The sequence below is a fragment of the Drepanopeziza brunnea genome (genome assembly GCF_022702325.1).
Source record: "Drepanopeziza brunnea f. sp. 'multigermtubi' strain 214-2 chromosome Unknown ctg9, whole genome shotgun sequence".
In the NCBI taxonomy this organism is placed as follows: Eukaryota; Fungi; Ascomycota; class Leotiomycetes; order Helotiales; family Drepanopezizaceae; genus Drepanopeziza; species Drepanopeziza brunnea.
This window is the reverse complement of record NW_027094072.1, coordinates 1,140,773-1,166,314: the sequence shown is the minus strand read 5'-3', so window position 1 is coordinate 1,166,314 and position 25,542 is coordinate 1,140,773. Positions and strand designations below refer to the sequence as shown.

The following is a 25,542-nucleotide window of genomic DNA, read 5'->3' as shown; positions in this document are numbered from 1 at the left end:
GCGGGAGATTTACGCGATTGTTGTCATCATCATTATCATCGCTGAAGCAACTTTCTCTTCGAATATCTTCTCGAGCGCGATGGTTGCTTGGACGAAATGCTTTGTCGATCTGCTCTACATGTATTGTTTCCGTGGAGGTCTTTCAAGAGACCGTATTTGAGTTGGAAGTAAGTATAAGAAGATTGCTTAGCGTGTCTAGCTTTAGCGGGATGTATTACAGTAAAGAGCAAGATTTTAAGCGACGTTGATTACTAATTCGAATGAGGTTTAAAAATGAACAAGATCTTTAATTGTATATATATAGCTATACAAACATTTAGCGTTGGTAATAGAATATGAACATTTTACTTGATAAGCGTTCCTAGCGATTTTGATGTTCCGAGTCAATTTGAAAGTCGGTGTGTTTTGAAAGTCGGTGTAGCGCACGCGATGAAACGAGTGACGGAGAGCAGCCGACAGCTTGCCTTATTGGCGCACGGTTAATAGCCAACCAGAACTTGGGAAAAAGCTTGGAAAGTTCTTCTCCTCAAACGGCATCATTTCTTGTCAAAACCGCCGGACCACCGAACCAAGAATGCGGAGGGAGAATGCGGAAGGTGTGGTCAAAGACTCCGTGCGGAGTGGCTATGATTAATAAGCTCTATACTCGCACAGATACCGGTACCTACCGGTACAGTAAGTGTGTCTATGACAGCATATTGATCCACTAGAGGAGGGGTAATTGACCAGAGTCCGGATCCAAGAAATGGGCTCTGAACCTTCCGTAGCCGTAGGGTGGGTACCTAGGTACCGGTCGGTAGGCGGGTCGTTTATCCCTTCAATATTGACTTCTTCATTTACACGAAGCGGTTCACACTTCTCAACAACACGACGTATATAACCATCGCTCCTGCTCTAAGAGTTCTCCCATCTTCAATAACTGCAACAACACAATAACAGCGGCTGCAAACATGACCAAAGTGATCGAGTTCACCGTCTTCAAGGGCTCAAAGGAGGGCAAGATTGTGCAGTCCCAGACCAAGAAGGAAATCAAAGCAGATGAGGTTCTGATCAAAGTTACACACTCGGGACTTTGCGGCACAGATGGTAGGCAACGAGGGAGGGATGTCTGATCCATCTCCCAATCCTTCTCCATTCCTCGAAATCTTCCTAGCCGGGCAATGACTGACTTCTCCGCGTGTCCCTCTAGAGCATTATAAGGGCGTCGATATGGTACTTGGGCACGAGGGCGCAGGTGTTGTCGAGGTAGGCTAGCGGATCTTAGCCTCTACTCTTTCCTCACCGACGTACGATCGTCTAACTCCAGATCAGGATGTTGGAGCATCGGTCACTACATACCAGAAGGGCGAGTCCGTAGGATGGGGATACCAGCATGGTTCGTGTAATCATTGCAAGCAATGCTTGACCGGCCACGAGACGCTCTGCCCGGAACGTTCCATGTACGCTTTCAACGACTTGGATCAAGGGTCCTTTGCCTACTACTCCGTCTGGAAGGCCGATTACATCTTCAAGATTCCCGAGTCGATCCCCCGACAGTTCGCTGCTCCACTGGTCTGTCCTTACCCTCCTCGCATAGTATGCAAATGTCAAACTGACCACAACGCACCAGAACTGTGGTGGCGCAACCGTCTTCAACGCGCTCCACTCCTTCGGCGCCAACTCGCTGTCTCGAGTGGGTATCACGGGGCTAGGCGGGCTTGGTCATCTGGCAATCCAGTTCGCCTCGAAGATGGGCTGCCACGTCACTGTCTTCTCCGGCACCGACAGCAAGCGCGACGAGGCCCTCCAGCTCGGCGCCGACTCCTTCATCGCGACCAAAGGCGCCTCGTCCCTCGACGTCGCCGGCAAGATCGACCACCTGCTCATCTGCACCTCGTTCCAGCCCGACTGGAAGCTCTTCCTCCCCATCATGGCCCCCGGCGGCAAGATCTACCCGCTGACGGTATCAGACGGTGATCTGTCGATCCCCTACATGCCGCTCATTGCGAGCGAGTTGAGCATCCAGGGCAGCTTGGTGGCGGCCCGGAACGTGCACATGGACATGATCGCGTTCGCGGCGCGTCACCAGATCCGACCTGTGATTGAGGAGTTCCCCATGACGGTGGAGGGCATCGAGGAGGCGATGAAGAAGTTGGCGGATGGCAAGATGAGATACCGCGGCGTGCTTGTTGCCCCTCAGTAGAGACTCTACGGTAGAGGCTCTACGGTAGTAGATGGTGTTGAGGGTGGTGGATGGGCTGGGAGCGTAGAAGGCGTTGCATCATGATAGAATTTAGAAGGGAGGTAAATGGCGTAGAGAGGGTGGGAGACGTCGAGTCTGGAATATGGGCTGATTACTTGCTGATTACCTAATCAGCGCTATTCCAGATTCTAACACATCATGTATATCGATATGACTGGCATACATATGATTGAAATACAGGCACAAAAGCTAGAAACGTAACGAAACGTAACGATAAAATAAAATAAAATCTTGACGGGCCAGATTTGAATTTCATCTACGCAAGATGATTGTATTTAACCGAGCACACACATGGTTTTGTCCGTACTTCCGTATCGATCAGAACCCCAGAAGCCCCCTTGATACATTTTCCCGAACCCGTAAACGGTATCCTTCGTAGTAGAATTGAATACTCGTGCGGCTAGCATATCTGTCCCCATGTCGAAAATCATGCTAAGTAGACGAAGCGTTGCAATCCCTTTCCCTAGATGAAAAGGGGGGCTACGATTCTTTACCTGTACGAGGTGCCCCCTACGAACCTTTAGCTCTTTTTCCTGCGGTAAAGAGAGTCTGGAGAGCCGAAATTGATCAAGGCAGCCTTTCAGGGAGTTTTTTTTTGCTAGGGATCCGAACGAGCCTTTTTTTACTTCGATCATCCCCCCGACTACGATTTATACTTGACGGGCATACCGATTGGGAATACTGAAAGGATTTGCGATAATCGTCGGCTCGCTTAGGTGGGCCTCCTTTCAGCCTTTCAATCTTAGTCGGTATAAGCGACTGCGGATCGGAAGCGAATGCGGATTTTTCGAATGTGTTAGAAATTCTTATATACTATAGCAATTACTATTATAATTAACTAAAGAATATTTATATAAATAATTAATTTACGAGCATACCTTTTTCCGAAACATTTAAAATTATATTATTAATCGATAACAAGCTTGCTATTAAGCAATAAGGTAAAGAAAATCTTGAATCTGCTGCAAAATAATAACGCGTCGATAAGATTTAAAAAAAGGAAAAAGATGCTAAATATCGTGAAGGAATCGCATAATTAAGCGCGAGCGTAAAAGTATTATACGAGAACGCTTTACTATAAGCTTAATTATTTAAGACGACGATATAATACTTATTCTAATTCTCGATTCGGAAGAGATTTAATAAATGCAACAACCTCTTGAGCGTTAAATTTTGCGGCCTCGTAAAAAAGGTATTCTTCGACCAACTCTCTTTCAACCCGAACTTTCTCTCGATAACGATAATTTAATAATTACAACCGACACTATTAGAAACCCCTCTTTAAAGCAAGATGTTTTTTCTTTTTTTAATATTAATATCGATAGCGATAGCTTTAATTCTAATAATAGTAGAGATTCAAACGATTCGTTGCGTAAAGTAAAAGACGAGTCAGATTCTAATAAAAATAGCAATCGATAGTCAGATGTTTCATCAAATGATACGATTTTAGATGTTTCGGAAAAAGATATAATGATAAATTAATTATTTATATAAATATTTTTAAGTTGTAATAGTATTTGCTATAATATATAAAAGAATTTCTAACACATTCGAAAAATCCGCAGTCGCTTCCGATCCGCAGTCGCTTATACCGACTAAGACTGAAAGGCTGAAAGGAGGCCCACCTAAGCGAGCCGACGATTAAAAAGGGAACGAAAGAAGAAGGATGAAAAGGGGTTTAAGACGATTTACGATATTGCGCTTTGGAAAAGGCTACTTAACTAATTTCGGTTCGGCCTCGAGTTATTTCGATAATCGATACCGATATACGTTACTTACGCTATAACTTGCCCTTCAAGTTTTTCTCCGACGAAAATACATTATATTTTTTCTGCGATCCATTTTATCCGTACAGGAAAGGCACAATCGATAGCAGCTGCGCTATACTAATTTGCATTGCTTTTAAAAGTTATAAAAGTTATGCGATACGGTACTTCGAGATTAAAAACCCGAGGCTATTTAAAAGAAAGGTTTTATTTAACGTGGTTTTTTACTCTTAAATAGATAGTATCTTATATACAATTTCCTTTACTTACTACGTCGCCGTACCTTATAAAAGGTCTTGAGGTTTAAGCATTGCGTTTTCAATACCCGCCCGACTTTGATGAATAATATAATAACGATAACAACAACCGTAGTAATCACAACAATCATGACAATCAGAATAATCACAACAATCACAATAATAACAATAATAACAGCAATAACAAGAAGAACAATAACAACAACAAATCCCTAGATGAAAAAGACTGATGCCTTCTGATTACGCTACTTAAGGAATGGGGCCCCATCGCCTGCGCCATTCTTCCTTCCCACTAATCAAAAACTCGGTCGTCCAAGCTCGCCGTGAATAGTCCAACCTCTTTTTTTCTGCCAATCAATGAACTTATCCGAATATTCCTTCAGCTGATTTTCCGTTTCAAAGCATTTAGCCCGCAATTTCAAAGCAGTATCTTCTGCTATCACCTTCGAGGGAATAAGCATTTGCAGCTGCGCGCCAGCCCGGACCCATGAGATGCGCAGCGCTTCGTCGGGCTTGTTTACCAATGCCCTGACGTAACTCAAGATGAACTCTTCGTCCTCGGACCAATAGGTTGACGGGATGTAAACCTTGCTGAGATCCCTCATCTCCTTCGTTTTCGCTGTGATAGCACAGTACCAATTCCCTTCCTCTGCATTTGGCCAGTTTTCAGGTCCTTGTACTGAGGATTGCTGTTAGCTTTTGCGCGAGAGAGTATGTCTATGATGATCCATGTACGCATGTACGGAGGATGCCAACTCACATATATAGAAGCCGTGTCCTAACTGAACATCGAAGCCGGTCGTAGGTTCCTTTGGAAAGAGCTTGTTGTCTTGATTAATGCGCCTAGCATCTGCCTATCGTTCGCGCAATCAGTATATACAAAGCTTATATTATATAAATCAACAAGTGGAACTTACTTCGGAAACTGTTGCATAGCCCATGACTTTGCTTGTCTTCTTCTTCCACCACATTCCTTGGGCTGTATTAAAGAAATAGCTCAAGGCTAGCAAGATCGCAAAGAAAGACGTCGATCCTAGCATCGTACTGATTTATACAAGTCTGTTGGTGACGCGATTCAAGCTTACGAAAGGGAAATAAAGCTCGCAAAGGGTCGGAGAAAAAAGAAAAGTAGTAAATTAATTCTGAACTAAGTGCTTAGAGAAAAGGAAAGGAGAATATCTCTCTCTTTATAATAGTATTTGAGTTGCTACTTCGGCTGTAAATAATCGTGCGGCTAATAATAATCAGCGCACTTAGAGTATGGCAATCTTCCTTTTTCGATTTAGAAAAATCGGCGTAATGGATCGCTTGGGCGGCCCTTTCTTCGACACCCTTATACCGGTATAGAGGTTTGTTCACTAAGAGTGTCCGTTTATTAATATTGTCCGGCGCCGCGGATATCCCTGATACATAGCGATAATGTTGGGATCACATAAGGAGGGTACACACAGGTTAAGGCTCGATACGAATAGCAAGTGTTGCATACGTGGTGTTGTTAACTAAGGAGATGAAGCTATTCTGGGTGAGTGGGAAGTGGTAGTACCGGTAGTAGTGGTGCCAAGGCTGCACCGGCCACTGCACCGGCCACCATCCGATCCCGAGTGCTTAATCCCGATCCCTCCAATCCCTCAAGTCCATCATTCCCACAGACAAAAATAAAGATGGAGATGGAAATAAAGATGCAGATGAAGATAAGAATGAAGATGAAGATAAATATGAAAATAAAAATGAAAATAAAAAGGAAGATAAGAATGAAGATAAGAATGAAGATAAAGATAATGATAATGATAAATATAAATATGAAAATAAATATAAATATAAAGACAAAAATAAAAATAAAGATCAAAATGAAAATACAGATGAAAATAGAAAAGCGGTTGTCCGACATCTTTATATTACACTGTTCCGCGACCTTCGGGACAAGGCGCGACCTGGTAGAGTGCAAGCTTTACGAAGCTCTCTCGCTCGTATCGGAAATGGGGTCTTTCGTACTTGGTCAAGCCTTTCCTAAAGCTAAAGCTCTTACGATATATTTTGCATAAGATGCTTGCGATACGGACTATACACGAAGACCTTATTTAATATTATATCAAATTCTAGCATTACGACGCTAATCTAAGATATGCTTGCGGCAAGCGCAAAGTCCCTTTTGCACTTCGCTTTTTATCGATTTACACGACGGCGCTTCTTCTCTTGGCTAAAGGGAATACGACTACGGACTTTATCAAGCACGATCTCGAAAGCCTACGACTTTTTAAAAGCCTTTCTTAGCAATCCGGCCTACTTTTAAGCCTTCTAGACCACTACGCAATTCTACTTTGAGTACTGCACCCGATAAGAGTGCTACTTTAGCTAACTGATATTGCTTCGGTAAGGAGAACAGGGTACGCTTCGCCTTATAAAGGCTATAAAGGCTTGTTAAATAAACGCACGACGGAATAAAGACTTTCGAGCAAGGTGGTGAGCTTTCGAAGGGACTTCTTTTGATACTGCTATATAATATTGGTTTTTTTTTTTTCAAGTTTAGGCATTTCGTTTTGGGTTTTCTTTGCACTTGTAAGTGCTTTTCGGCTGACCCCGGTCCGGCCTTGACACTGGTCTTTATGCGATTCGCATAGCTACGCTTTAAGCTAGCTATAATACCACGGTACAGGCCTAAGTATTACCCCTCGAGGGTGCCTCAAAAGTTTAGTTTCCACTTTAAATCCCCTGGTTATCCTACCCTCGAGGAGTAATACTTACGCCTGGGACGTAGTACTTTATACCTGCTTAACTCTCTTTAATAGTTTTCCTTTAACGAGATATTCCCTTTCATTATGATTCATCTTATCCGTAAGAAAAAAGCGCAAACGATAGTAGCTCTAGCTGCAACACCTTGAATTGCTTTCTGAGGCCTTCTTGTATATAACTCTTTAGCTTAGCACGTCGCCGGATCTTATGAGAGGTCCTAGGGCGGCAAGCTTCGCTTGCTACCCGCCCGACGTAAATAAATAAATACAACAACAATAACAACAACGATATCTTTATATTTATAATTATATCGGTAAGTATATTTATCTATGTATCTAAGTATCCATCTATTTGTTTATCTATCTATCTATCTATCTATCTATCTATCTATCTATCTATCTATCTATCTATCTATCTATACCCGTATATCATTTCTACATTTATTTCTGCGACTGCTCGACATCGATCCTTTCTTCGTCTCTCTCTCTCTCTCTCTTTCTCTTTCTCTTTCTCTCTTTCTCTCTTTCTCTCTTTCTCTCTTTCTCTCTTTATTTATTTCGGCCCTTTCGAGTCGCTGCCTTGCGTTTTTCAGTTGATATTCGACCAGAACGCGCTTTAAAATCGCCATCTAAGGCTACCTACCCTACCCTACCCCCTTAAGATTTTCGCGAAAGTGCGTGATTTTCGATCTCACCTACGAAAACTCGGTAGGGCTTTCGCTCACGTGCATCGATCGATTTTCTTCATTTTCCCAAAGTCGATACGTACGTAGGTATGCATTCAACGTACATCGGCCCCGATCTTCTTGCTTGCGCCCCTTGCTACTACCCATCCTCTCCTCTCGGTCCTTCTCTCGCGTGGCTTCCAACCTTTCCCTCGACATCCTTCCTCTTTCGTCCCGTCCCGTCCCTACTCCCTCCCTCCTCCCTCTCCCTCCTCCCTCTCCCCGTCTCCATCCCCATCACAATCCTGCCCCCTATACGCTGCCGGCAAAAACACAAAGAACGAGAAAGGGAAGGGAAGAGAAAGAGAAGCTGCGACGGCTGGTGTGGGCAGAATATCTTAGCGTAGGAAACAACAGTCGGATCGCTAAAACCTGTCGTAAACAATCAAATTTTATTTGTTCGCCTTCAATATCCCAACAACAACAACAAACTTTATTAAAAAAAACCCTCCCTCCCCCTCTTCCCACCGACCGACAGGAAATGTTCGAATACAGTACTGTAGATCAGCAAAGGAAATGATTATTGAGGGACAGCGAGTAGTATAGGAAAGGTGTCTTTCATAGATTCTGGGGGAAGTCACATTCCTAGACCTTTGCGCAATCAACGCGTTAATCAGTTCAGAAACAGAGTTTAGACACATTGTTGGAAGACCCGCGCGCCACTTGGGAGGGTTTGTGCGATACCGTGCGTTTAAGAGGGTTCAACTCTTCAACCTACTGTTTCCCTTTGTACGTACTTATCCGTAACTACCGTACTGGCCGCACACAAGTACTACAGGACAGCCCTAATACAACTAACTACCGCCTGATGCTGGCTCAAAAGTTTCAATCTCCAAGTTAAACCCCCTGGTTTCCCAACCCTCAGGTGGTAATTATTACGCCTGGGAGGTACCGGTAGTGCATTACTATACTTCAGACCAACTCGTAATCCCTGTGCTGTGTACGCCGCGTACTGTGTATGCCACTTGCTTCCTCTGTCAATCAACGGCCGCCAAAAAAAATCACAAAGTAGATTACTTATAGTCAAACATACATCGCTTGGACGCGAATTTTAATCAGCGCATATTATTATATATATATATATATATATATTACCTCAACGCAACCAAGAAGGCAAACCATTGTTAAGCTGCGGCAATCTTTTGGTTCCAACTGCAATCCAAGCGACAACAGCCCAGCGCAACAATACACCCTTAGCACCGCTTCCGCCGAGAGTCAGCACGAAGCTGATCCAGTAGGCCAAGCCCTTGATCTCGAGGCCATCGCGGTCGAAGTTGGGTTTCACCTCGGTCATGGCGCGGTATTGCTTGAGCTTGCCGTCATAGGGTGGGTAGCGGAATTCGACGAGCTTCTCCATCCAGCCGGGAGTAGTCACGACGGATCGACGGTGCGTGAAGGTATCGAAGGAGGCTTTACCACGGTAGGACCCTTGGCCCGAGTCACCGACGCCGCCGAAGGCGAGAGTAGGGATCGATCCGTGGAAGAAAGAGTCGTTGACGGTGGCGCCGCCGGATGTAACTTCGTTGAGAACTTGATGTTGTCAGCAAATGGCGCCGTGGAAAAGGACTTGGGAACATACTCTTGTCAGTCTCGGCTTTGCTACCGAAGGGATACAGTCCTAGAGGGGTTGAGTGGACAGAGTTCGCGATTTTGATAGCCTCTTCCACACTATCGACTGCCAAAAGGGGCATCAAAGGTCCGAAAGACTCGTCCACAATCATCGAATCCTTCGGGTCGTCGACCTGCACAACTGTGGATTCAATAAAGTTCTCAGCTTCATCCATCTCGCCACCAATTAAAATCTTGCCTTTCGAATCGTCAACCATCTTCTTGATTCTGTGAAAATGTCTTTTGTTGACAATTCGAGCAAAATCGGGGCTAGACTTTTGACCCTTGGGGTAGAACTCCTTGAACGCGATCTTCAGTTGCTCGATGAAGGCAGGAAGAATTTCTTTTTCGACCATAGTGTAGTTCTGACTGATGCATACTTGCCCAGCATTATGAAGCTTACCCCATACGAGACGGCGAGCTGCCAGGCGTGGATCCGCATTCTTGGTGACAATGGCAGGATTTCGGCCTCCAAGCTCAAGGCAGACTGGTGTCAGTGTCTCGGCTGCCTTCTTTGCAATGATCGTTCCGACACCAGCGCCTCCAGTGTAGAAAATCTTATCCCACTTCTCGTTGAGCAAGGCCGTGGTTTCCGGGATAGCACCGTTCACGACAGAGTAGGCATTTGGGTCAAGATACTCCTCGAAAATCTTCTTCAGGACCATGGCCGAAGCTGGAGAGGCCTCTGATGGCTTCAAGACCCCAGTGCAACCAGCTGCGATAGCACCAATAAATGGACCAAGCGAAAGTTGAACAGGGAAGTTATATGCGCCAATAACCAGGACCGTACCAAGAGGCTCCTTTCTGATCCTCGGGTTATTTAGAGTGTTTATGAGAGGCATATCCGGAGCAGATTCGTCTTTCATCCACTTCTCCAGGTTCTTGGTAACAAACATAATATCATTTTTGCACCAATCGATCTCTGACACGAAGGTCTCGAATACGGGCTTCCCAATATCCTGCTTGCATGCTTCAACCAAGGCATCAGAGCAGTCGACAATTCCCCAGTAGAGCTTCCGGAGCTGCACTAAGCGATATGCAATTGGCTTGGTCTTCTGCGAGCGGAATGTGGCCCTGCAAAGGTTGACGGTGCTTGGGATGGACTCGACGGGTGTAGACTCGAACGACGCAATCTTGATGGCCGCCATGGTGTATTGTATGGATTGAGCTACAGAAAAGATAGTGAGTATTTGGCAGTTCGGTTCCGAGCTTCATATAACTTACTGCTGCTTAATGGGTTTGTTCTGTTCAAAAACAGCTTTCGTAGAAGTGGTGAAGAAGATTGGCTCCTGCATGGAGACCTGTAAGCACAAGAGGGGACGGTCAGCTTGCTTTATAAGGTACCGGTACCAAAAAGCAAATGCAGGTGAGACAAGTACCGGTATGTATGTCAGCTTTAGGTATGCAAGATAAGAGGAGTCGGAGGGGAAAGCGATTGGGAGAGAGGGCCTGCTCTCGAACTCAACAGGAACATCCGCGTAGGCCGAGGCTTGAAGAGGGAGAGCTCCCGAGTGCGGGGCAATCCTGCTCCGTGATAATTAGGTAATCCCCCAACACCTAAAGCTGGATAAGATGCCGCCGGTGTAAGCTTGATTGAAATTAGGATTAGTATCATCGTCTCTTATTTGATCCAAGTTTACCTTCCTTGTTTTCTTTCTTGCCTTCCCCCACGTGCAATAGACAACGACCCGGGAGAGCCGATCCCATGGATCAAGTATTCGTACATTTGGATATATGTCTCTCTTGTACTGTATTCGTACACTGATTTGCACCTACGTCCTCAACCCGAGCCTCGTCCACAATCACCTCCTGACTCCCACCTTCTTTCCCCTTTTCACCGCCAGGTCTGGTTGAGGCAGTCGAGCCCCCGTATCCACGGGCCTGCTCAATCCCTCTTGGATCTGCCTGATGCCATCTATCAGCTGGCCTGTGATTTCTCGTTCCTGGTCCTTCAACATCATCGCTTGACGGTATTTGATCAACTCCTGCCGCCGCGTTTCAGTCACCGCCCACTCTTTTGGAAATTGTGGCTTTGGCTTGACAGGGTGATGCCGTGTGTCAAGTGGGATATCCTCGAATGTGTCTGTTGGATCCTGTGCAGTGTCAGCATCTTGATGCCCTTCAGAGTAAGCAAGGAACCTACTTTGGCTTCCTTGAGCAGCGTGTCAACGATATCTCCAAGGTATCGCTTGTTTTGAGCCTGGGTCTCGAACATTTCGCAGCTCATCTTGACGATATCCTTCTCCGGGTTGTATCTTACACCCACCAGCTTCCGGAGCTTGTCCGCTTGCACCTTCGTCAAGCCTGGCATGTCTGCCGGAGAGAACTCGAGGACGACTTTCTTCTCTGCTGGATGGTGCTCGCCCATGTAGGTCGTATACCTGAATCGCAGGGGCATGTCTCTAGTCGGCGGTTTAAATGGCTTTGCCAGTTCTGCATCTTCGTTAGTAGCGTATTTAAGAGCCTAGTCAGAGCCTTGCAAACATACTTGAAAGCAGTGGCATCTCCCATGCAACCAAACGGGCATAATGTCTCATCTCCCGGTGCTGCTCCAACTCTCCGTGCGCCAAAGAATTCATATCGTCGTCGTCGTCCTGCATTGTATACTCGTCCTCCCACGGTTCTACCTCTCCCATATTCATGAAACTCTCCTTTAACTTCTTCCGCTGTCGTAAAGGTTCATGCGTAGCAAGTATCGCATCGATCCTTCGGTGGATCTCGTCGAACTCTTCACCGTTCCTATCCTCATTTCGCACCGCCAGTCCAAGCCTTTGATTTTTCTCCAGTAACTCCTTCACCCTGGGATCGTTGCTGTTTCTCGATTCCGCGGCTCGAATATTGGGTCGTTGAGCTGTCATTGAGAATGCCCTGCCTGACCCAAAACCAATTGAGTATAGATATTGCTTCTGAATGCACACACAGCTCTTAGCTGTTGAGCGGAGGCCTTGCATAGCTGTTGCCATCGGTGGTGGCTCTCTTGATGTTGGCGTTGTTGTTGATATCTCCCAGCGACAAAATTGTAGACCCAGCCAGGAAGCATCGGCCGATTTTGGATAATCTCGCACCCTTGATCTTGATGAATCTACTACATCCACATCCAGCCGTTATCGATAAGAAGGACGCTAGTCTATCTACGGAGGTGGTCGGCTCCAAGCGATGCCAACATTTATCAAAGTTGAATGAACATACGGAAATCAAAAGCCGACTATCTTATTCTATCTATATCCACTAATCCACTGTGTGACTTATCCCCGACCACATCTTGATTACTCAAAATTACAATGTAAAAGAAGTATACATATTTCGGATTTACACTTCTACTAGCAACTCTCCTCGGTCCAACTCCGCCCAAATTCCTCCAATACACCCACACACAAACCGGTACATGATACATCCTTCGATGGCAAGATGATCAAAGAGTGCTTCATCACCACCGGTGCGACAGCAAGGTTCACAGAGCTCATCCAGGCAGTTTTTGCGCCAGAATCTCTCCAAGCGTTTATCGACAATGGCTTTACAAATTTGAACTTCCAATGCGGAGACTCAATATCAGCTTTTGAGCAGCTCAGGCTTACGGACACACGAGGACTTGTCATCAACGGGTTTGATTTCAACAGGAATGGTTTGAATAAGGAGATGAGAGCTTGCCAGGCTGGGAATAGCTCCAGGAAGGGGCTTGTTATATGTCACGCTGGTATGTCACAGCTTTGATCTCTCACGTGTAGCAGTAACTTACAACCGATGCAATAGGTGCTGGGACAATTCTGGATGCTATGAGACTTGATGTCCCGCTGGTCGTGGTACCCAACACGTCGTTACTGGATAATCATCAACAAGAGCTGGCCGATGAGTTGGAAGCTCAGGGGTATGCTACGAGGGGAGATACTCGGTATGTTCAGACCCTTCATGTCCCACGCACGTACGCTGGACCATCAGACGTTGCAAATCTACATTGAGAGAAATTTCTTTTGCAGAAAAGCTAGCTAAGTAAAGTAATCAGGAATCTGGCATCAGCAATCCGAGCTGCGTGTGCGAAAGAGGGGAAAGCTTGGGGTGGTCATAACACCAGCTTCGCCCCTATCGTGGACAATGTTGTGGGCTACGAGGAAGACGTTCGTGCCAGGTTGGATTGATACTGGAATTCTCCGGTCGGTCATTGTAAGGAGTTTCGGCATCAGCATTGGATATGTAAGTTGCCTCGCGGGCTGGCTTTACCAATAGCAAGCATGGCATCGGAGCTACCAAAGCACGTTGGCGTTTGATGGAAAATGCAGGAGGTTCCGCCTTGAAGTACATTTTCTTATACCCATGAGACACAGCGACCAAATTTTATCAGATCTAGGCAGGCGCCGAGATATCCTTCGTTTAATACTTCGCAGCGCAGTGCTCAATATGGGCTCTAAGCTTTCTAGGAGTCTACCAATTAAATACCTAGCCTTCTCCGGTAAGTTGCATGTCTGTCGCTTTTTTTCGTTTTGAGTCTAGTTGCAGCGGTCTGGAGTACCCAAGTATCCAAGGTCTTCGCCTCTTCGGTACAACATATGTAGGCAGTGAATAACACCGCCCAGTCCGCCTCTGAAGCTATCACCGGGGAAATGATATTCGGGTATTACATTTTGAGGTTGCCCGAGACCCATAGGCAATTTCGTTCCACACTGAGTAATGGCTTCAAGTACGCTGGGATTTTTGTACGTGATTCATCAATTGCACTTATTCAGCAACTTGACTGGCGAGTAGTCAGCTAACAAGGAGAGCGAAACCAAACTCGCAAATCCTGACATCGGCAGAAGACACTGTCAACCATCGTCTACTGGTGCGATTTCCATTCTATTGTGTCTCGGATGTTTCGGGATAAAGGTTCTGTGGGTATAAGCAGTACAGACGCGATTTAGAGAGGTGAGGTGTGAGTCGGGAGAAGAGAACTACTTGGACACTTATCCGTGACGCCCCTTCTGCCTAGATGAGAGCTGCTTGAATAGGTAATGAATGATAATTATATTAATACCTTGCTTGCATTGCTGGCTAGCCCCAAGTTCCCGTTAACCACTTTCCTCATACATTTGTTTTGCCCTTGGTGACCTGACACGTTCGCTCTGTGATTGATCCGCTCCTTATAAAGGTGATTAGATCCTTCGAGCCTAACCCGGACCCAGTAGATGACAATCACAAAGTCGTCCGTCCCATTTCCTGTCCTCCCTATTCACTGTCCTCCTCTGAAAACTCGGGCTCTCTCTCATCTTGACGGTTAATCATCAACCCCAAAATCGCCCCATTGTATACATCGTAACTGAACAGAGAGCGGCCCTCGTCCCTGAGCACCTTGCCATTAAACCTCAATACCTGTCTCCAATACGGGACCCCGATGTCCTCCTGCACCAGGTTCTTGACCCGATCAACCATGTCATGGGGCTGTACGTCCAGCGTAAGGACCTCGCCGTCCTCGGCCTGGATGAAGATTTTGCGGGTGTTGGACACGTCCCCGATACTTTTGCGGCTGATTTTCAAGGTGAGGTAGAGGTTGGCTTGGTGGTAGATGCTCGAGTCTGCGAGGGTAGAGCTATCGCTGAGGACTTTGCCTTTGAAGAGTAGTCGTTGTTGGTGACATGGTATTCCTCGGTTATTGCGGATCGTGAGCTTGATCTCTGATATTGTTGTGTCGCGGGTTACTTCAAGGACCGCGTCCTCGCCTGTGAGGCGTCTGACAATGATCTCCATGTGGAATAGCTCCTGAAACAGAGAGGCAATGGAGAAGGAGAAGGAGAAGGAGAACACGATACTCAGTGTATAAAAAGAAGACCTTTGAACTGGATAGTAAAAGCTGGTATATATAGATAGATCTTGGAGTTGAGATGAAGCTGAATCACAGTGTGGAAAATCTGGTTGTGAATAGCCACTAGCTAAATGACTATTGATAGGCAACTCACAAAACTGTTCAAGATTTCTAGGAGCCATCCTCAAGGGGATCTCCTCAATGACTCAATTAGTATATCAGCCCAGCTGGGATCTAGGAGTCTTGACGCTTCCCGTGTTGATTATAGCTAAGCGAGGACACGCGATGTGGTTGTAGAGAGCCGAACAACAGTCGAATAGCCTCAACAAGCACCCGGCTGTTTTCTACGTCTTCACAAGAATGTGGAGCGTCGCCAGAAACTAAGAGCACTTAGACAAAGGTTGGGTTTTGAATATAGGAAAGATCAGACCTGGCGGTCGGGCTAGATGTCGAACGAGGAACGAACAAAAGCAAGAAATTGAAAGGTACGAAAAGAGTGTAACGCTCAGCCCAGGTGTAGCTAACAATTCGACAAATGGAATTGGAGCAACAGGTCTATTCTACAGTATAGTTTACAGTCCACGAAGTTGAGTGGGGTCCTGCTGATCCATAGGGATGTACCTCTCAGCTAGAGTCTCTTCCACGGTCTTATCGTGGAATCGTGGCTGCTCGTATCTCTGATTGAGAGCCTTCTCCACGGCTGAAGAATGGCTCAACATAGCAGACTGTCCCTTTGACTCCATCTTCTCAGCCGCTAATCCAACGGCCGCTTGAGCTTTGCCAATGGCCTCTTTTCCCTTCTCGATTCCCCTGGTCACAGCGTCTCCAACAGCCCCACGAGCCGCATCAAAAGTACCACCACTGTGCTTGATGGCATCTGCCGCATCTTGAGCACCAGTTCTAGCATTCGCAGCCACCCGGTCAGCCTTCGCAGCGGCCGCATCGCGGATCCCCCCAGCTTTCTCCCCAGCCTGTGCCCACTTCTCCTTCGTCGCTGCGGCAATCTTGCTCGCACCTTTCTCAATCCCAGTGCCCACCCGCTCAGTTGCCTGGATCGTCTTCGTCGCAGCCCTGTCAATCCCAACAGCAGCTTGATCAGCCCCCTTTCTAGCAACAGCTTTGCTCTCGTCGAAAGCTTCCTGGAACCTCGGCCCAGCTTGCCTCTCCCCTTCCTCGATCCCCTCCCTTGACTTCTGTAGTCCACCTCCTAGCAGCCGTGCCACAGCTCCCTCCATGCCCTCTCTCACATCATTGAAATCCGTTCGTTGCACCCAGCGTACTGCATTCTCAACCTCGGCATTCCATCTATCTTTCGCAGCTTCTACTATGGTAGTCCGTTCTTCGCGTGCGAGCTCGTCGCGGCTTTGTGGTGGTGGAAGAGGTTCGGGATTGAGCAGGCGCTCGAGGACGAAAGCCTGAGATCTGAGCTCTTGCCCCTGGAGACGTCGGTTCCGCTCATGAGCAATGACTGTGAGGTATGCGATTCCCAATGTCAAGGTGACACCTCCGGTCTGTATAGGTGTGAGCTTTTGACCGGCGCAATCGGTGGTGCCCGGAACTCACGAATCCAGTTGTGAAGCCCATATTTCGTAGTTTTTCTGTGCCGAATGCGCTGAAACTTTCAGTCTTGCTTTCAATAAAACATTAATGGAGCAATAAGTCCAATTGGGTCGGGTCAGTGAGAGCTCAAACGAGCTTTTAGGTTGGGAGCCACGAGGAGCTGGCGTTGATCTGGTGTCTGGGGTGCATTGCGGCTCGCGAAATTTCGTCGGCATCTCACCATCCCAAGTAGGAATTTCTAAGCACCACGCCAGTCGTCAACCACGAAGTGTCTCCCAGGACAACCAGATCTACGCATCGTGGTATTTCAGCATGGCAGGTGGACGTATGGTGAGTCGACTAATGCCCTCCATTCATCTCAGGACATCACTTCTAACACCGCATCTACAGAAATATCGCCATTTGGGCCGCAAATCCTCCCACAGACAGGCTCTCCTCCGCAATCTGGTTACCAGTTTATTCACACACGAGTCCATATCCACGACATACCCAAAGGCGAAGGAGGCCCAGCGGCTAGCGGAGAAACTCATTACCCTGGGAAAGAAGAATACTGAGGCTAGCAAACGGAGAGCTTTGAGCATATTTTTCGTACGTCTAATATCCCTTCAATATGTTCCCTCATGAAATACCACGAATTTCTACGGGTGCTAACGGCGTCAGACACCCCACGAGCTCCTGCCAAAGCTATTCGGACCACTGCGAGAACGATATCAGAATAGACCAGGCGGCTACACTCGTGTGCTTCGAATCGAACCCCTAAAAGACGACCAGGCACCTTCCGCGATCCTAGAGCTAGTTGATGGACCGAGGGATATGCGGTTCGCCATGACTGCGCGGACTATAGCGAGGCAGAGGGCTGCAGGCGAAGAGATGAACGAGATGACAGAACGGAACATGGAGAAGGTCACACGGTACAGGAAGAAGGGTGAGCAAGAGCTCGAGAACATGATCCAGAAGATCGCAAAGTTGCACATGAATGAGAGGGATGGCGCTCAGAGTAAGGACAGTAGATGGGGTGGGAAGACATAAGATTTGGTGTGTATTTGAGGGACACTGTACAATTAGAAGGCACGAGTGTACTGCATTGCATGGGCTGGCGTTGGTTTCAGATATTGAGCCCCTTGTATCGCAGGAACTAGGTTTGATTGTTTTACAAGAAATCAAAGGTATCGCCTTTCTCCATGATCATCTTCCCTACTCTCTCTGTGCCTACGACTCTCTCCAGCTTCAGAGCATCCCATTTGGAGAATAGGGCTCTGACAGACCCTCCACCTTGTTCTAAATTTCCTTCCCGAACACTTCTCCCCAAGAAACCTCCCACGATCTCCTTGTAGAAGATAGGGTTGTCGGGCAATCCGTACATTATGACTTTCTTCACACCTCGGAGCTGATAGCGACGGAAGTGGTGAGCTCTTTCGGTGTAGAGAAGAACATTGTGCCTGCCATTGAAGAAATGAGATCTCGCTCTGGCAACATCCTGAACAGAGGTGTACTCAGAAATGTTACCAAAGGACAGTCCGATCGTTGCTGTTGATGCAGAAAAGTAGTTTCGTACCCGCACAAAGTCGAGGTATGAAGGTATGAAGATAACAGTACCAGCGATATCCTTAGAGCGACGAGTCAATGCTGGAATGATGGCGGTTGTAAAGTAAGTAAAGCGAGCGTCCGGGTCGGTAGCGAACGAAGGTGATTCGAGCCGAGAAAAGGTTTGCTTAATCTTCAGACCCAGCTCCTGGATAGCGCCTGTATACACAGCGCTGATCTTTGTCTTGCCTGCCCAATTCTTCGACTGGTTGAAGAAGAGGGTGTTGAGTTCCGGAGTGTTGAACGCGGACAGCGTGATCGTTTGGCGGAAGTACTTAGCATGGTTGTCCAAATACCAACTCCGAACTCGACTGAAATCGCAACCATGGGCTTCTTTTGGCTGGAGATTCAAATGCTCAAAAATGTATTCCATATGCTCCCAGTTCTGCATGAGCAGAGCATCGGCTTGGTCTACAATGACCATCTCGATAGAACTCAAGAAATCATAGTCCCCCTTCTTATCATCTTTGCCTTCCAGAGCCATTCGCAAGCCCAATGGACTGGCAAGTATGATATCGGAGTTGTAAAATTGGGAGAAGTATTTGACAGTCTTCCGAGTAAATTTCAAACCAAGCCGGAACATGTCATCGTCGTTTCCACCAAATAACTCTCTGAAATCTTCTGCCTTGTCGGAGAAGAACTTCTCCTCTTGATCTACGTAAGAATCGTTGAATCGCTTCTGATTCTCCTGCTGTTCTGGCTCACACAAAGATGTGATCATGCTTACCATTCTTACACATGATTCTCGGGTGGGCAAGATCATGAGTACTTTAGGCCGAGTGAAGCCCTGATCCCGCAGCTCTAGATCGTCGCTGCTGTCTTCTTTCGCTAGCCGTGAATTGTTCTTGATTACTCGGTCTCGAGTCCTGCAGTTCTGTTAGACCAATCTTATCTAGGCGATTTACTTTTCACTTACTTGAAAACATGATTGACGGCATGTAAGCAGGCTAGTCGTCGTAAGCTTTCAGAATTTCCTGTGTTCCTTTCGCAGAACAGAATATCTTGGTAGTTGAACATGAGAGGAGCAAGAGACTTCTCCAGTGGGTCAAAATTTGGTCTCTGTTTCCCCATGACGTTTGCCAACTTTTGCTTCAGCTTGAGTTGGCTCGGGCCTAAAATCGTAGCTGGAGCAAAAGCCTTGGATTCTTCATTTCCAGGAAGGCTGACGACAGCTTTAGAAATCTTCTGGAGACATATTTTCTGGGTCGTCCACTGATTCAGCTCCAGGGCTTTGAGTCTTTTGGAGAGAATGTTGTCATCAGGAGCGGCGAAGTGTGCCTCGAAAGGATCTGAACTGTCTTCAGTATCGTCGTCCTCCAGAATGTCGTCGGTTGCCGTCTCTGGTCCCTCTTCCGGCTCTTCTACTTCATCTGCATCATCTGCAATATTCTCTGAAATATCCTCGTTATCATTCTGGTGTGGCTCGGCCTCGGGAACATGATCCAGTTTCCGTCTCTTTGCTTGATGACCGGGTCCTGACTCCGTAAAGCTTTGCATGAGAGTTGCATAGGAGCGTACAACCGTTAACGGCTCTTCTTCCTCGTCACTAGAATCGCTCTCGCTGGCCTCATCTTCCCCAGACGGGTCTTCTGATTCTGTGCTTTCAGCTTCCTCGCTATTGTATGTTAGACTTTTGTTCTCCAAATGTAAGACCGAGAAGCTGACCCTTCTTTTGGCTGTGCCAGTCTTTGACTATCATAGACAGGCTTCCCTCTCCCTCGCCCTCGCCCTCGTCCTTCGCCTCCCCGACCTCTGAATCCCCCGGGTCCTCCACGACTTTTGGAACCACCCGAACTTCCTCCCCGGCCTCGAAAAGCACCTGAAGCTGCTCGGTGACCTCTAAAACCACTGTAACTGCCTCCCCGGCCTCTTGAGCCACCACTTGAGTCTCCAAAAGCCATATTGTGAATGTTCGAAAGTGCTGAGAGACCCTTGTCGCAATTTTTTTTTTTTTTATTCCGCCGGCTTAGCCCTTATCGATAAGGTCCTATTCTTCTCAGCGTGGATATTTTGAACTGAAACTGATCTGACTTTGTCACGGAAAAGATGGGCATGCTGCAGAATAACATGACCTTTCCGATGAGTGACTATACCAAGCAATCTTTTTCTCAAAACTCCATTTTATCCCGAACCCATATTGAGAAAAAGAATTTATATAATGTAGACACGTGACTGAATTAGGTTCCCACAAGCGGCGGCGAGGGGTCAAGGTGCGTAGTTTGAAAAACAATCTCGACATTTCCCTCCACCCCGACCTCATAACCAACAGCCCAGCATGGCGGTCGCCGCAAACAACTCCCTGCATGTCGCGCGCCCTCTTGCGCCAGCAGTTATCGGTGCAAATGTCTCAACTGCCCCTTTGAACGTCGTGGTTCAACCCCAGGTACGATGAATACTTTCAAAGATGTTCTTAGTACAGTTACTCACGCCTAACAGGCTGTTTTTTCCATCCTCGACCACGCTATCCGCCGCGACGACTCGCAAACCCAATCCGCGCGCGTCATCGGCGCTCTTCTCGGCGTACGCTCGGAGGATGGTATGGAGGTAGAGGTTCGAAACTGTTTTGCGATCCCGCACACCGAGAACCAGGACCAGGTCGAGGTCGATGTCGATTACCAGAAGAACATGCTCGCGCTGCAGCTGAAGGCGAACCCCAGAGAGGTTCTGTTAGGATGGTACACGACGAACCTGGGCCTTAACAACTTCAGCGCCTTGATCCAGAACTTCTTCGCCAGCTCCGAGACTGGAACTTTCCCGCACCCTGCCGTCCACTTGACGATCTCGAGTGAGGCTGGAAAATACATTGAGGCGAAGGCATACGTCAGTGCGCCAGTCGGAGTGAATGCTGAGCGTGCTGCGGAGACCTGCCTCTTCATCCCAGTGCCCTACGAAATCCGATACGGCGAGACTGAGAAGAGTGGCCTTGAGCTGATTTCTGGAGCCAAGGATAGCGAAAACCGAGCTGCCCCAGTCGTCTCGGATATTGAGGGTCTGGAGCGTGCAGTTGATCAGACAGTGGATCTTCTGGAGAGAGTGTCGGAATACGTCAACTCAGTTCTGGACGAGGAACGTGAACCTTCGAATCCCTTGGGCCAATTCCTCATCAACGCCTTGTCATTATCGCCAAAGGTCGATCCTCAAGAAATCGAGCGAGACTTCAACAACCACATCCAGGACGTGTTGGTAGTTTCATACCTGGCCAACACTATCCGCACTCAAATCGAGCTGTCCCAAAGACTGGCAACGGCTACTCTCACGATGGGTAGTTCAGATGCTACGCCTGGAAACGGAGGAGAGGCTGGCTCCGAGAATAAGGGACAACGCAGTGGTCGGGGTGGAAAACGTGGAGGAGGACGTGGCGGCGGAGGTGACAGAAATAGAGAACCAAGAGAGCCCAGAGAGCCCAACGAATAGTCATGTGGTTACTGAGATCCTTCAAATGTTCAACATGCACGTTACATTAGCATAGGAAAGGATGAATCGCGGCGTTCACGGAGGGCAATTCTTCACCCAAAAATACAATACCTGTCCAATATAAGATATTTTCGCATCACAGCGTGGTTTCATGCGTTGTTCGTAATTGGTCTATCAGCTCGATTGTTGTAAACCTGGTACTAAAGTATCATTTGATCCCCGCAGTTTCCTGCCACAAACTCCTCACCAATGCTACCCCGTACGCCGCCTATTATTATCACAAAAGTCTCCCTAAAACCCCGTTGGTGGTTTAGGAGGAAGGGTCGAGGGATTGCCGTAATTCGGAAGGTGGGTACCAATCTGCTGAGGCATACCTTGCATCGGTAAGCCTTGTGCCACACCCTGTTGCATCATCGGCCTATGAGACATGTGCGGAGAAGCATGGTAAGATGGTAGTGAGTTGTTTGAGCCTTGCCTGATCATGTTGTAGCCCATACCGTTGCTGAACTGTTGTTGGGTTGGAGCAAAGGCGTTATATGGAAGGTGGGGAGAGCCGTGGTGGGGAGAGCCATGGTGGGAAGAGCCCTGGTGAGGTGATCCATGGTGTGACATGGATTGAGGAATTGGAAGACCTGGGTTGTTCGGGACGAAAGATTGAGTCTTTGGGTTGAAAGCGTGACGGTTAAAACTTCCAGGGATCGGATGCTGGCTCTTTGGGTCCGCTGGGTTGACAGCGTTTGGCAGTTGACCAAACGCATACGGGACGGCGCTCGGGGGTCCTCTAACCGGGGCTTGGTTTTGGTATCCAGTTTGGTAGCCAGCTTGCTGCGGCCACTGCTGGGTAGAAATTTGTGGTGACTGAACTGGTGTACCATACGATGTGATAGGGGCACTGTGTGGTTGGTACCGCTGCTGAGTTGACTGTTGGGAATACTGCTCAATCATTGTCAGAGACAGTTGTACGAGTGATGTGGGGTCCATCACCTGTGGCATGGCATTATATGGCTGCATGCTTCCATTGTTTCCTAAGGCCGGATTATATTGCTGCGTTGGCTGAGCATATTGGGGGGCCATGGCAGATGGATAGCTCGTCTGGACTGCACCGTTGTATGGTTGAGAAGCCATACCTCCCATGTAAGGGGTTTGAGCCTGTGCGACCCACGTTGGTGCTTGTGGCTGTTGAGGATAGAACGGAGTGTACTGCGACCGGCGATCGAAGCTCTCAGAGTCATCTCGGCGTTGCTTGGGAGGCTTAGGCTTCTTGTTCTGCGCAGCTCTATCCTTCGCAGAAGCCGAGCTCGATCGTGACATTTCATTGCCCACTTCAATATCTGAAATGGTCAGTGGCTAATCGATGGCATGGTACTAATATCTCATCATACCTGGTGTAACCTCTCCGGATACTTCCTCCTTGCCGAATATGCGAGCTCGAGCCTCATTATATTTAGCTTCTCGTTCCTCACGGGTTTGCCTTGAAAAGTTAGTGAGGGAATTTAATGCATTTAAGAATACTGTTACTTCTCCTTTGCAGACAGACTCTTCTCTTTGCCATCACTTCCGGCTTCGGAAGTCGCCTTGGAAGGGCTTATCCCAATATCTCCTCCTCGGCGCATGATCTTCATTGCAGGCATCGTTGGCGGAGGGGTGTTTCCGGTAGTGGGAGGGTTGGAGATACTAGTCAAGGAGGGTGGTAGCCGACAGAAGGGAGTCCGAAAGATACGAACGGCCCCAGCAACTGCATCAACTTGATGGGTCATATGATAGTAGTCCGCGAGCTTGTGCGTGAGCAGTCGACAGAACGAGTTACAAGGCGGCAGATCAATGAAGGGCTCCCTGTATCTGATCAGATTTTGAGCTCCAAACGCATTGAGAGTTTCGGGAGAGAACTGGTTGAGAAAGGGCCCTCGAGATAAGAGTTTAACTTACTTCGAGTCTTTTACAAATTCAATCACATCCTGCTCCAGTCTTAAAAGGAAAATTCTATCCTTAGGCGACTCTAATGCTTCTAACAGCTTCTCATCAGGAGTCTGGCGATAGAATAGGTTGAACGCATCCGGTACATCCGAGGCACCTACAAGAGGCTTTGATTTTCCATCATCCGTCGTTTGCTGCGAGGAGCCACTTTGAGGAGTGTTGATTCCTTGGCCTTGGCGTTCCTGCGTAAGTTGCATGCTTCGGCGATCAGGAGCTTCGTAGAACTGTGCACGATATGCACGAGCAGCAGCTTCAGAACCAATCCTAGAACCTGCCACAATGGAGCCCCGCCCCGAAAATGTATCGTCATCCTCAGCGGCCTTGACACTCGCACTATCGTCCGGACGCAAAGACTCCTTCTCATCCAGAGCGAATGTAGTTCCAGATGTTATGCTCTTGCCGTCAAGACTCGGTGGTTTGGTGCCTAGCTCAGATCCAGAATCCGTTCGTTGAAAGATATCCTCGGTTAGCCCCTCAATGCCCTCAGGCTTGGGATTAGCCACGCTGACTCCGGACCCGTTGACCACAAGGCTAGGCATTTCAGAGCCAACGTCCAGAGCCTTGACCGCATCAATCAGTTTGGTTTCAGCATTGCTGGACTCTGACCGAAGGACAGGCGGGTGCACAGTCTCCCCTCGTGAGCTTCGTGGTCCGATATCCGCAGTGTTCGAGTGCTCTTCTTCTTGCAAAGTGGCAAGCTCGTCGGTGGACTTGAGATGTGTAGGTGTGTGAGACTGAATCGAGCCCTCCGTGGATTCCTTCTGTGCAGGGACTGCGAAGTTGTCCTTCCTCGGATCTCGAAGTGTGCTCGAGGATGCTACTCTGGCGAATGATCCTAGAGTGGCATTGTTGTTTCCTGCAGATGCAGCTACCTACGCAAAAATAGATGATCAGTTGAATCCATGATAAAGACGCTTTCTACGACCCTGGTGTAGCGGGTCCACGTCCGCACATACCTTTGCAAAGGAAAGCCTGGAAGGATCTGCAGACATTGGCGCAGTAGCCATGTTTGAGAATGATGTTTTTGACGGAACCTGAAGTTGAATCGTAGCAAAAGAGCGTAGGGCTACGAACTGGACAAAAGTGAATCGCAGCGAGGCGGAGAGCCTGATTGAACGGGAGCGTTTGAAAGGTTATTAAGGCAGAAATTTAACAACAAGAGCGCCTAATGAGGTGAGGCATCTGGTCATTGTCGTAGCTGACAAGCAGGTGGGAGGGTTTTCTTGTTCTTGGTCGTTTGATTGTCGTTGTCGTTGTCGTTAGCTTCGCCTTTGGCTTTGGGTGTACGACGGTCAGGATGAGAGAGGGGGGGGGCTTTGGCGACCCGTACAACCAATCCCGTGGTGGACTCTGCAGCTGATCCGAGTGTCGTCAAATTTCTAGTCGAAGAAGTTGTCTGCGATGCCGGATTCTGGGATGGATAGATGGATAGATGCCGTTGTCCTTCGTCGCCGTCGCCGTCACTGTCAGATCAAAGCATCGCCGACGTGCCCTGCTTGAATAAGTACTGTGAAGGTGTAGGGAGGCGGACGACAATGCGCCCAGGTGCAGTCACTTTTCCGCAGGTGGGTCTAGCCTTGGCGTTGGCAATTTAACCTAGGTAGTTCCCCAGATAAAGTGATGCATAAGCTCCTGCGACCGTATTCTTTAAGTGCTCTAATTATTATTTATTGCCTACGACCATACATGACAAGTGCACCTCAACAGTTCTGCAGCGATAGATAGGAAAGGGAGCAAACGATTCAGTAAGGACGCTCATCCGCCAGTCATCCAACAACCAGTCAACTAACTACACAGAATAACGACATTCACTACCCACCAGCCAGCTAGCTAGCTTTTTCTACGGAGTACATTCATCAGTCCTCCGCCTGCTCCTTCTCCAAGCTGCAAGACAAGGATTTGAGATTAAGGAA

General features: G+C 47.8%; 10 protein-coding genes across 10 annotated transcripts; 4 read left to right on the top strand and 6 right to left on the bottom strand.

The window, feature by feature from the left end:
- Window positions 1-950: 950 nt before the first annotated feature.
- Window positions 951-2,182, top strand: L3040_005748 (uncharacterized protein; the record flags this gene model as incomplete). The annotated part of the gene is made up of 4 exons (XM_007288702.1): window positions 951-1,086; window positions 1,190-1,245; window positions 1,312-1,551; window positions 1,610-2,182. 4 exons carry the CDS (start codon window positions 951-953, stop codon window positions 2,180-2,182), a joined length of 1,005 nt encoding a protein of 334 aa, XP_007288764.1.
- A 2,379-nt stretch (window positions 2,183-4,561) lies between these two features.
- On the bottom strand, window positions 4,562-5,305 carry L3040_005747 (uncharacterized protein; the record flags this gene model as incomplete). The annotated part of the gene is made up of 3 exons (XM_007288701.1): window positions 4,562-4,944; window positions 5,026-5,119; window positions 5,183-5,305. 3 exons carry the CDS (start codon window positions 5,303-5,305, stop codon window positions 4,562-4,564), a joined length of 600 nt encoding a protein of 199 aa, XP_007288763.1.
- Window positions 5,306-8,815: 3,510 nt separating this feature from the next.
- L3040_005746 (mitochondrial 37S ribosomal protein mS35) lies at window positions 8,816-12,185 on the bottom strand (the record flags this gene model as incomplete). The annotated part of the gene is made up of 8 exons (XM_007294969.2): window positions 8,816-9,249; window positions 9,299-10,354; window positions 10,416-10,495; window positions 10,552-10,628; window positions 10,707-10,851; window positions 11,134-11,420; window positions 11,471-11,760; window positions 11,816-12,185. The coding sequence occupies 8 exons, from the start codon at window positions 12,183-12,185 to the stop codon at window positions 8,816-8,818; spliced, it is 2,739 nt and encodes a 912-aa protein (XP_007295031.2).
- Window positions 12,186-12,735: 550 nt separating this feature from the next.
- Window positions 12,736-13,460, top strand: L3040_005745 (uncharacterized protein; the record flags this gene model as incomplete). Its single annotated transcript, XM_007294970.1, has 3 exons — window positions 12,736-13,021; window positions 13,078-13,216; window positions 13,328-13,460. 3 exons carry the CDS (start codon window positions 12,736-12,738, stop codon window positions 13,458-13,460), a joined length of 558 nt encoding a protein of 185 aa, XP_007295032.1.
- A 1,063-nt stretch (window positions 13,461-14,523) lies between these two features.
- L3040_005744 (uncharacterized protein) lies at window positions 14,524-15,042 on the bottom strand (the record flags this gene model as incomplete). Its single annotated transcript, XM_007294971.1, has 1 exon — window positions 14,524-15,042. The coding sequence occupies one exon, from the start codon at window positions 15,040-15,042 to the stop codon at window positions 14,524-14,526; it is 519 nt and encodes a 172-aa protein (XP_007295033.1).
- Window positions 15,043-15,669: 627 nt separating this feature from the next.
- On the bottom strand, window positions 15,670-16,681 carry L3040_005743 (uncharacterized protein; the record flags this gene model as incomplete). Its single annotated transcript, XM_007294972.1, has 2 exons — window positions 15,670-16,608; window positions 16,661-16,681. The coding sequence occupies 2 exons, from the start codon at window positions 16,679-16,681 to the stop codon at window positions 15,670-15,672; spliced, it is 960 nt and encodes a 319-aa protein (XP_007295034.1).
- Window positions 16,682-16,969: 288 nt separating this feature from the next.
- On the top strand, window positions 16,970-17,686 carry L3040_005742 (mitochondrial 54S ribosomal protein bL17m; the record flags this gene model as incomplete). Its single annotated transcript, XM_007294973.1, has 3 exons — window positions 16,970-16,987; window positions 17,048-17,245; window positions 17,318-17,686. The coding sequence occupies 3 exons, from the start codon at window positions 16,970-16,972 to the stop codon at window positions 17,684-17,686; spliced, it is 585 nt and encodes a 194-aa protein (XP_007295035.1).
- A 121-nt stretch (window positions 17,687-17,807) lies between these two features.
- L3040_005741 (uncharacterized protein) lies at window positions 17,808-20,142 on the bottom strand (the record flags this gene model as incomplete). The annotated part of the gene is made up of 3 exons (XM_007294974.1): window positions 17,808-19,107; window positions 19,158-19,856; window positions 19,907-20,142. 3 exons carry the CDS (start codon window positions 20,140-20,142, stop codon window positions 17,808-17,810), a joined length of 2,235 nt encoding a protein of 744 aa, XP_007295036.1.
- Window positions 20,143-20,516: 374 nt separating this feature from the next.
- L3040_005740 (uncharacterized protein) lies at window positions 20,517-21,655 on the top strand (the record flags this gene model as incomplete). Its single annotated transcript, XM_007294975.1, has 2 exons — window positions 20,517-20,624; window positions 20,678-21,655. The coding sequence occupies 2 exons, from the start codon at window positions 20,517-20,519 to the stop codon at window positions 21,653-21,655; spliced, it is 1,086 nt and encodes a 361-aa protein (XP_007295037.1).
- Window positions 21,656-21,946: 291 nt separating this feature from the next.
- Window positions 21,947-24,636, bottom strand: L3040_005739 (uncharacterized protein; the record flags this gene model as incomplete). Its single annotated transcript, XM_066154631.1, has 6 exons — window positions 21,947-22,588; window positions 22,640-22,986; window positions 23,038-23,126; window positions 23,174-23,488; window positions 23,582-24,501; window positions 24,586-24,636. The coding sequence occupies 6 exons, from the start codon at window positions 24,634-24,636 to the stop codon at window positions 21,947-21,949; spliced, it is 2,364 nt and encodes a 787-aa protein (XP_066011480.1).
- Between the last annotated feature and the right edge of the window lie 906 nt (window positions 24,637-25,542).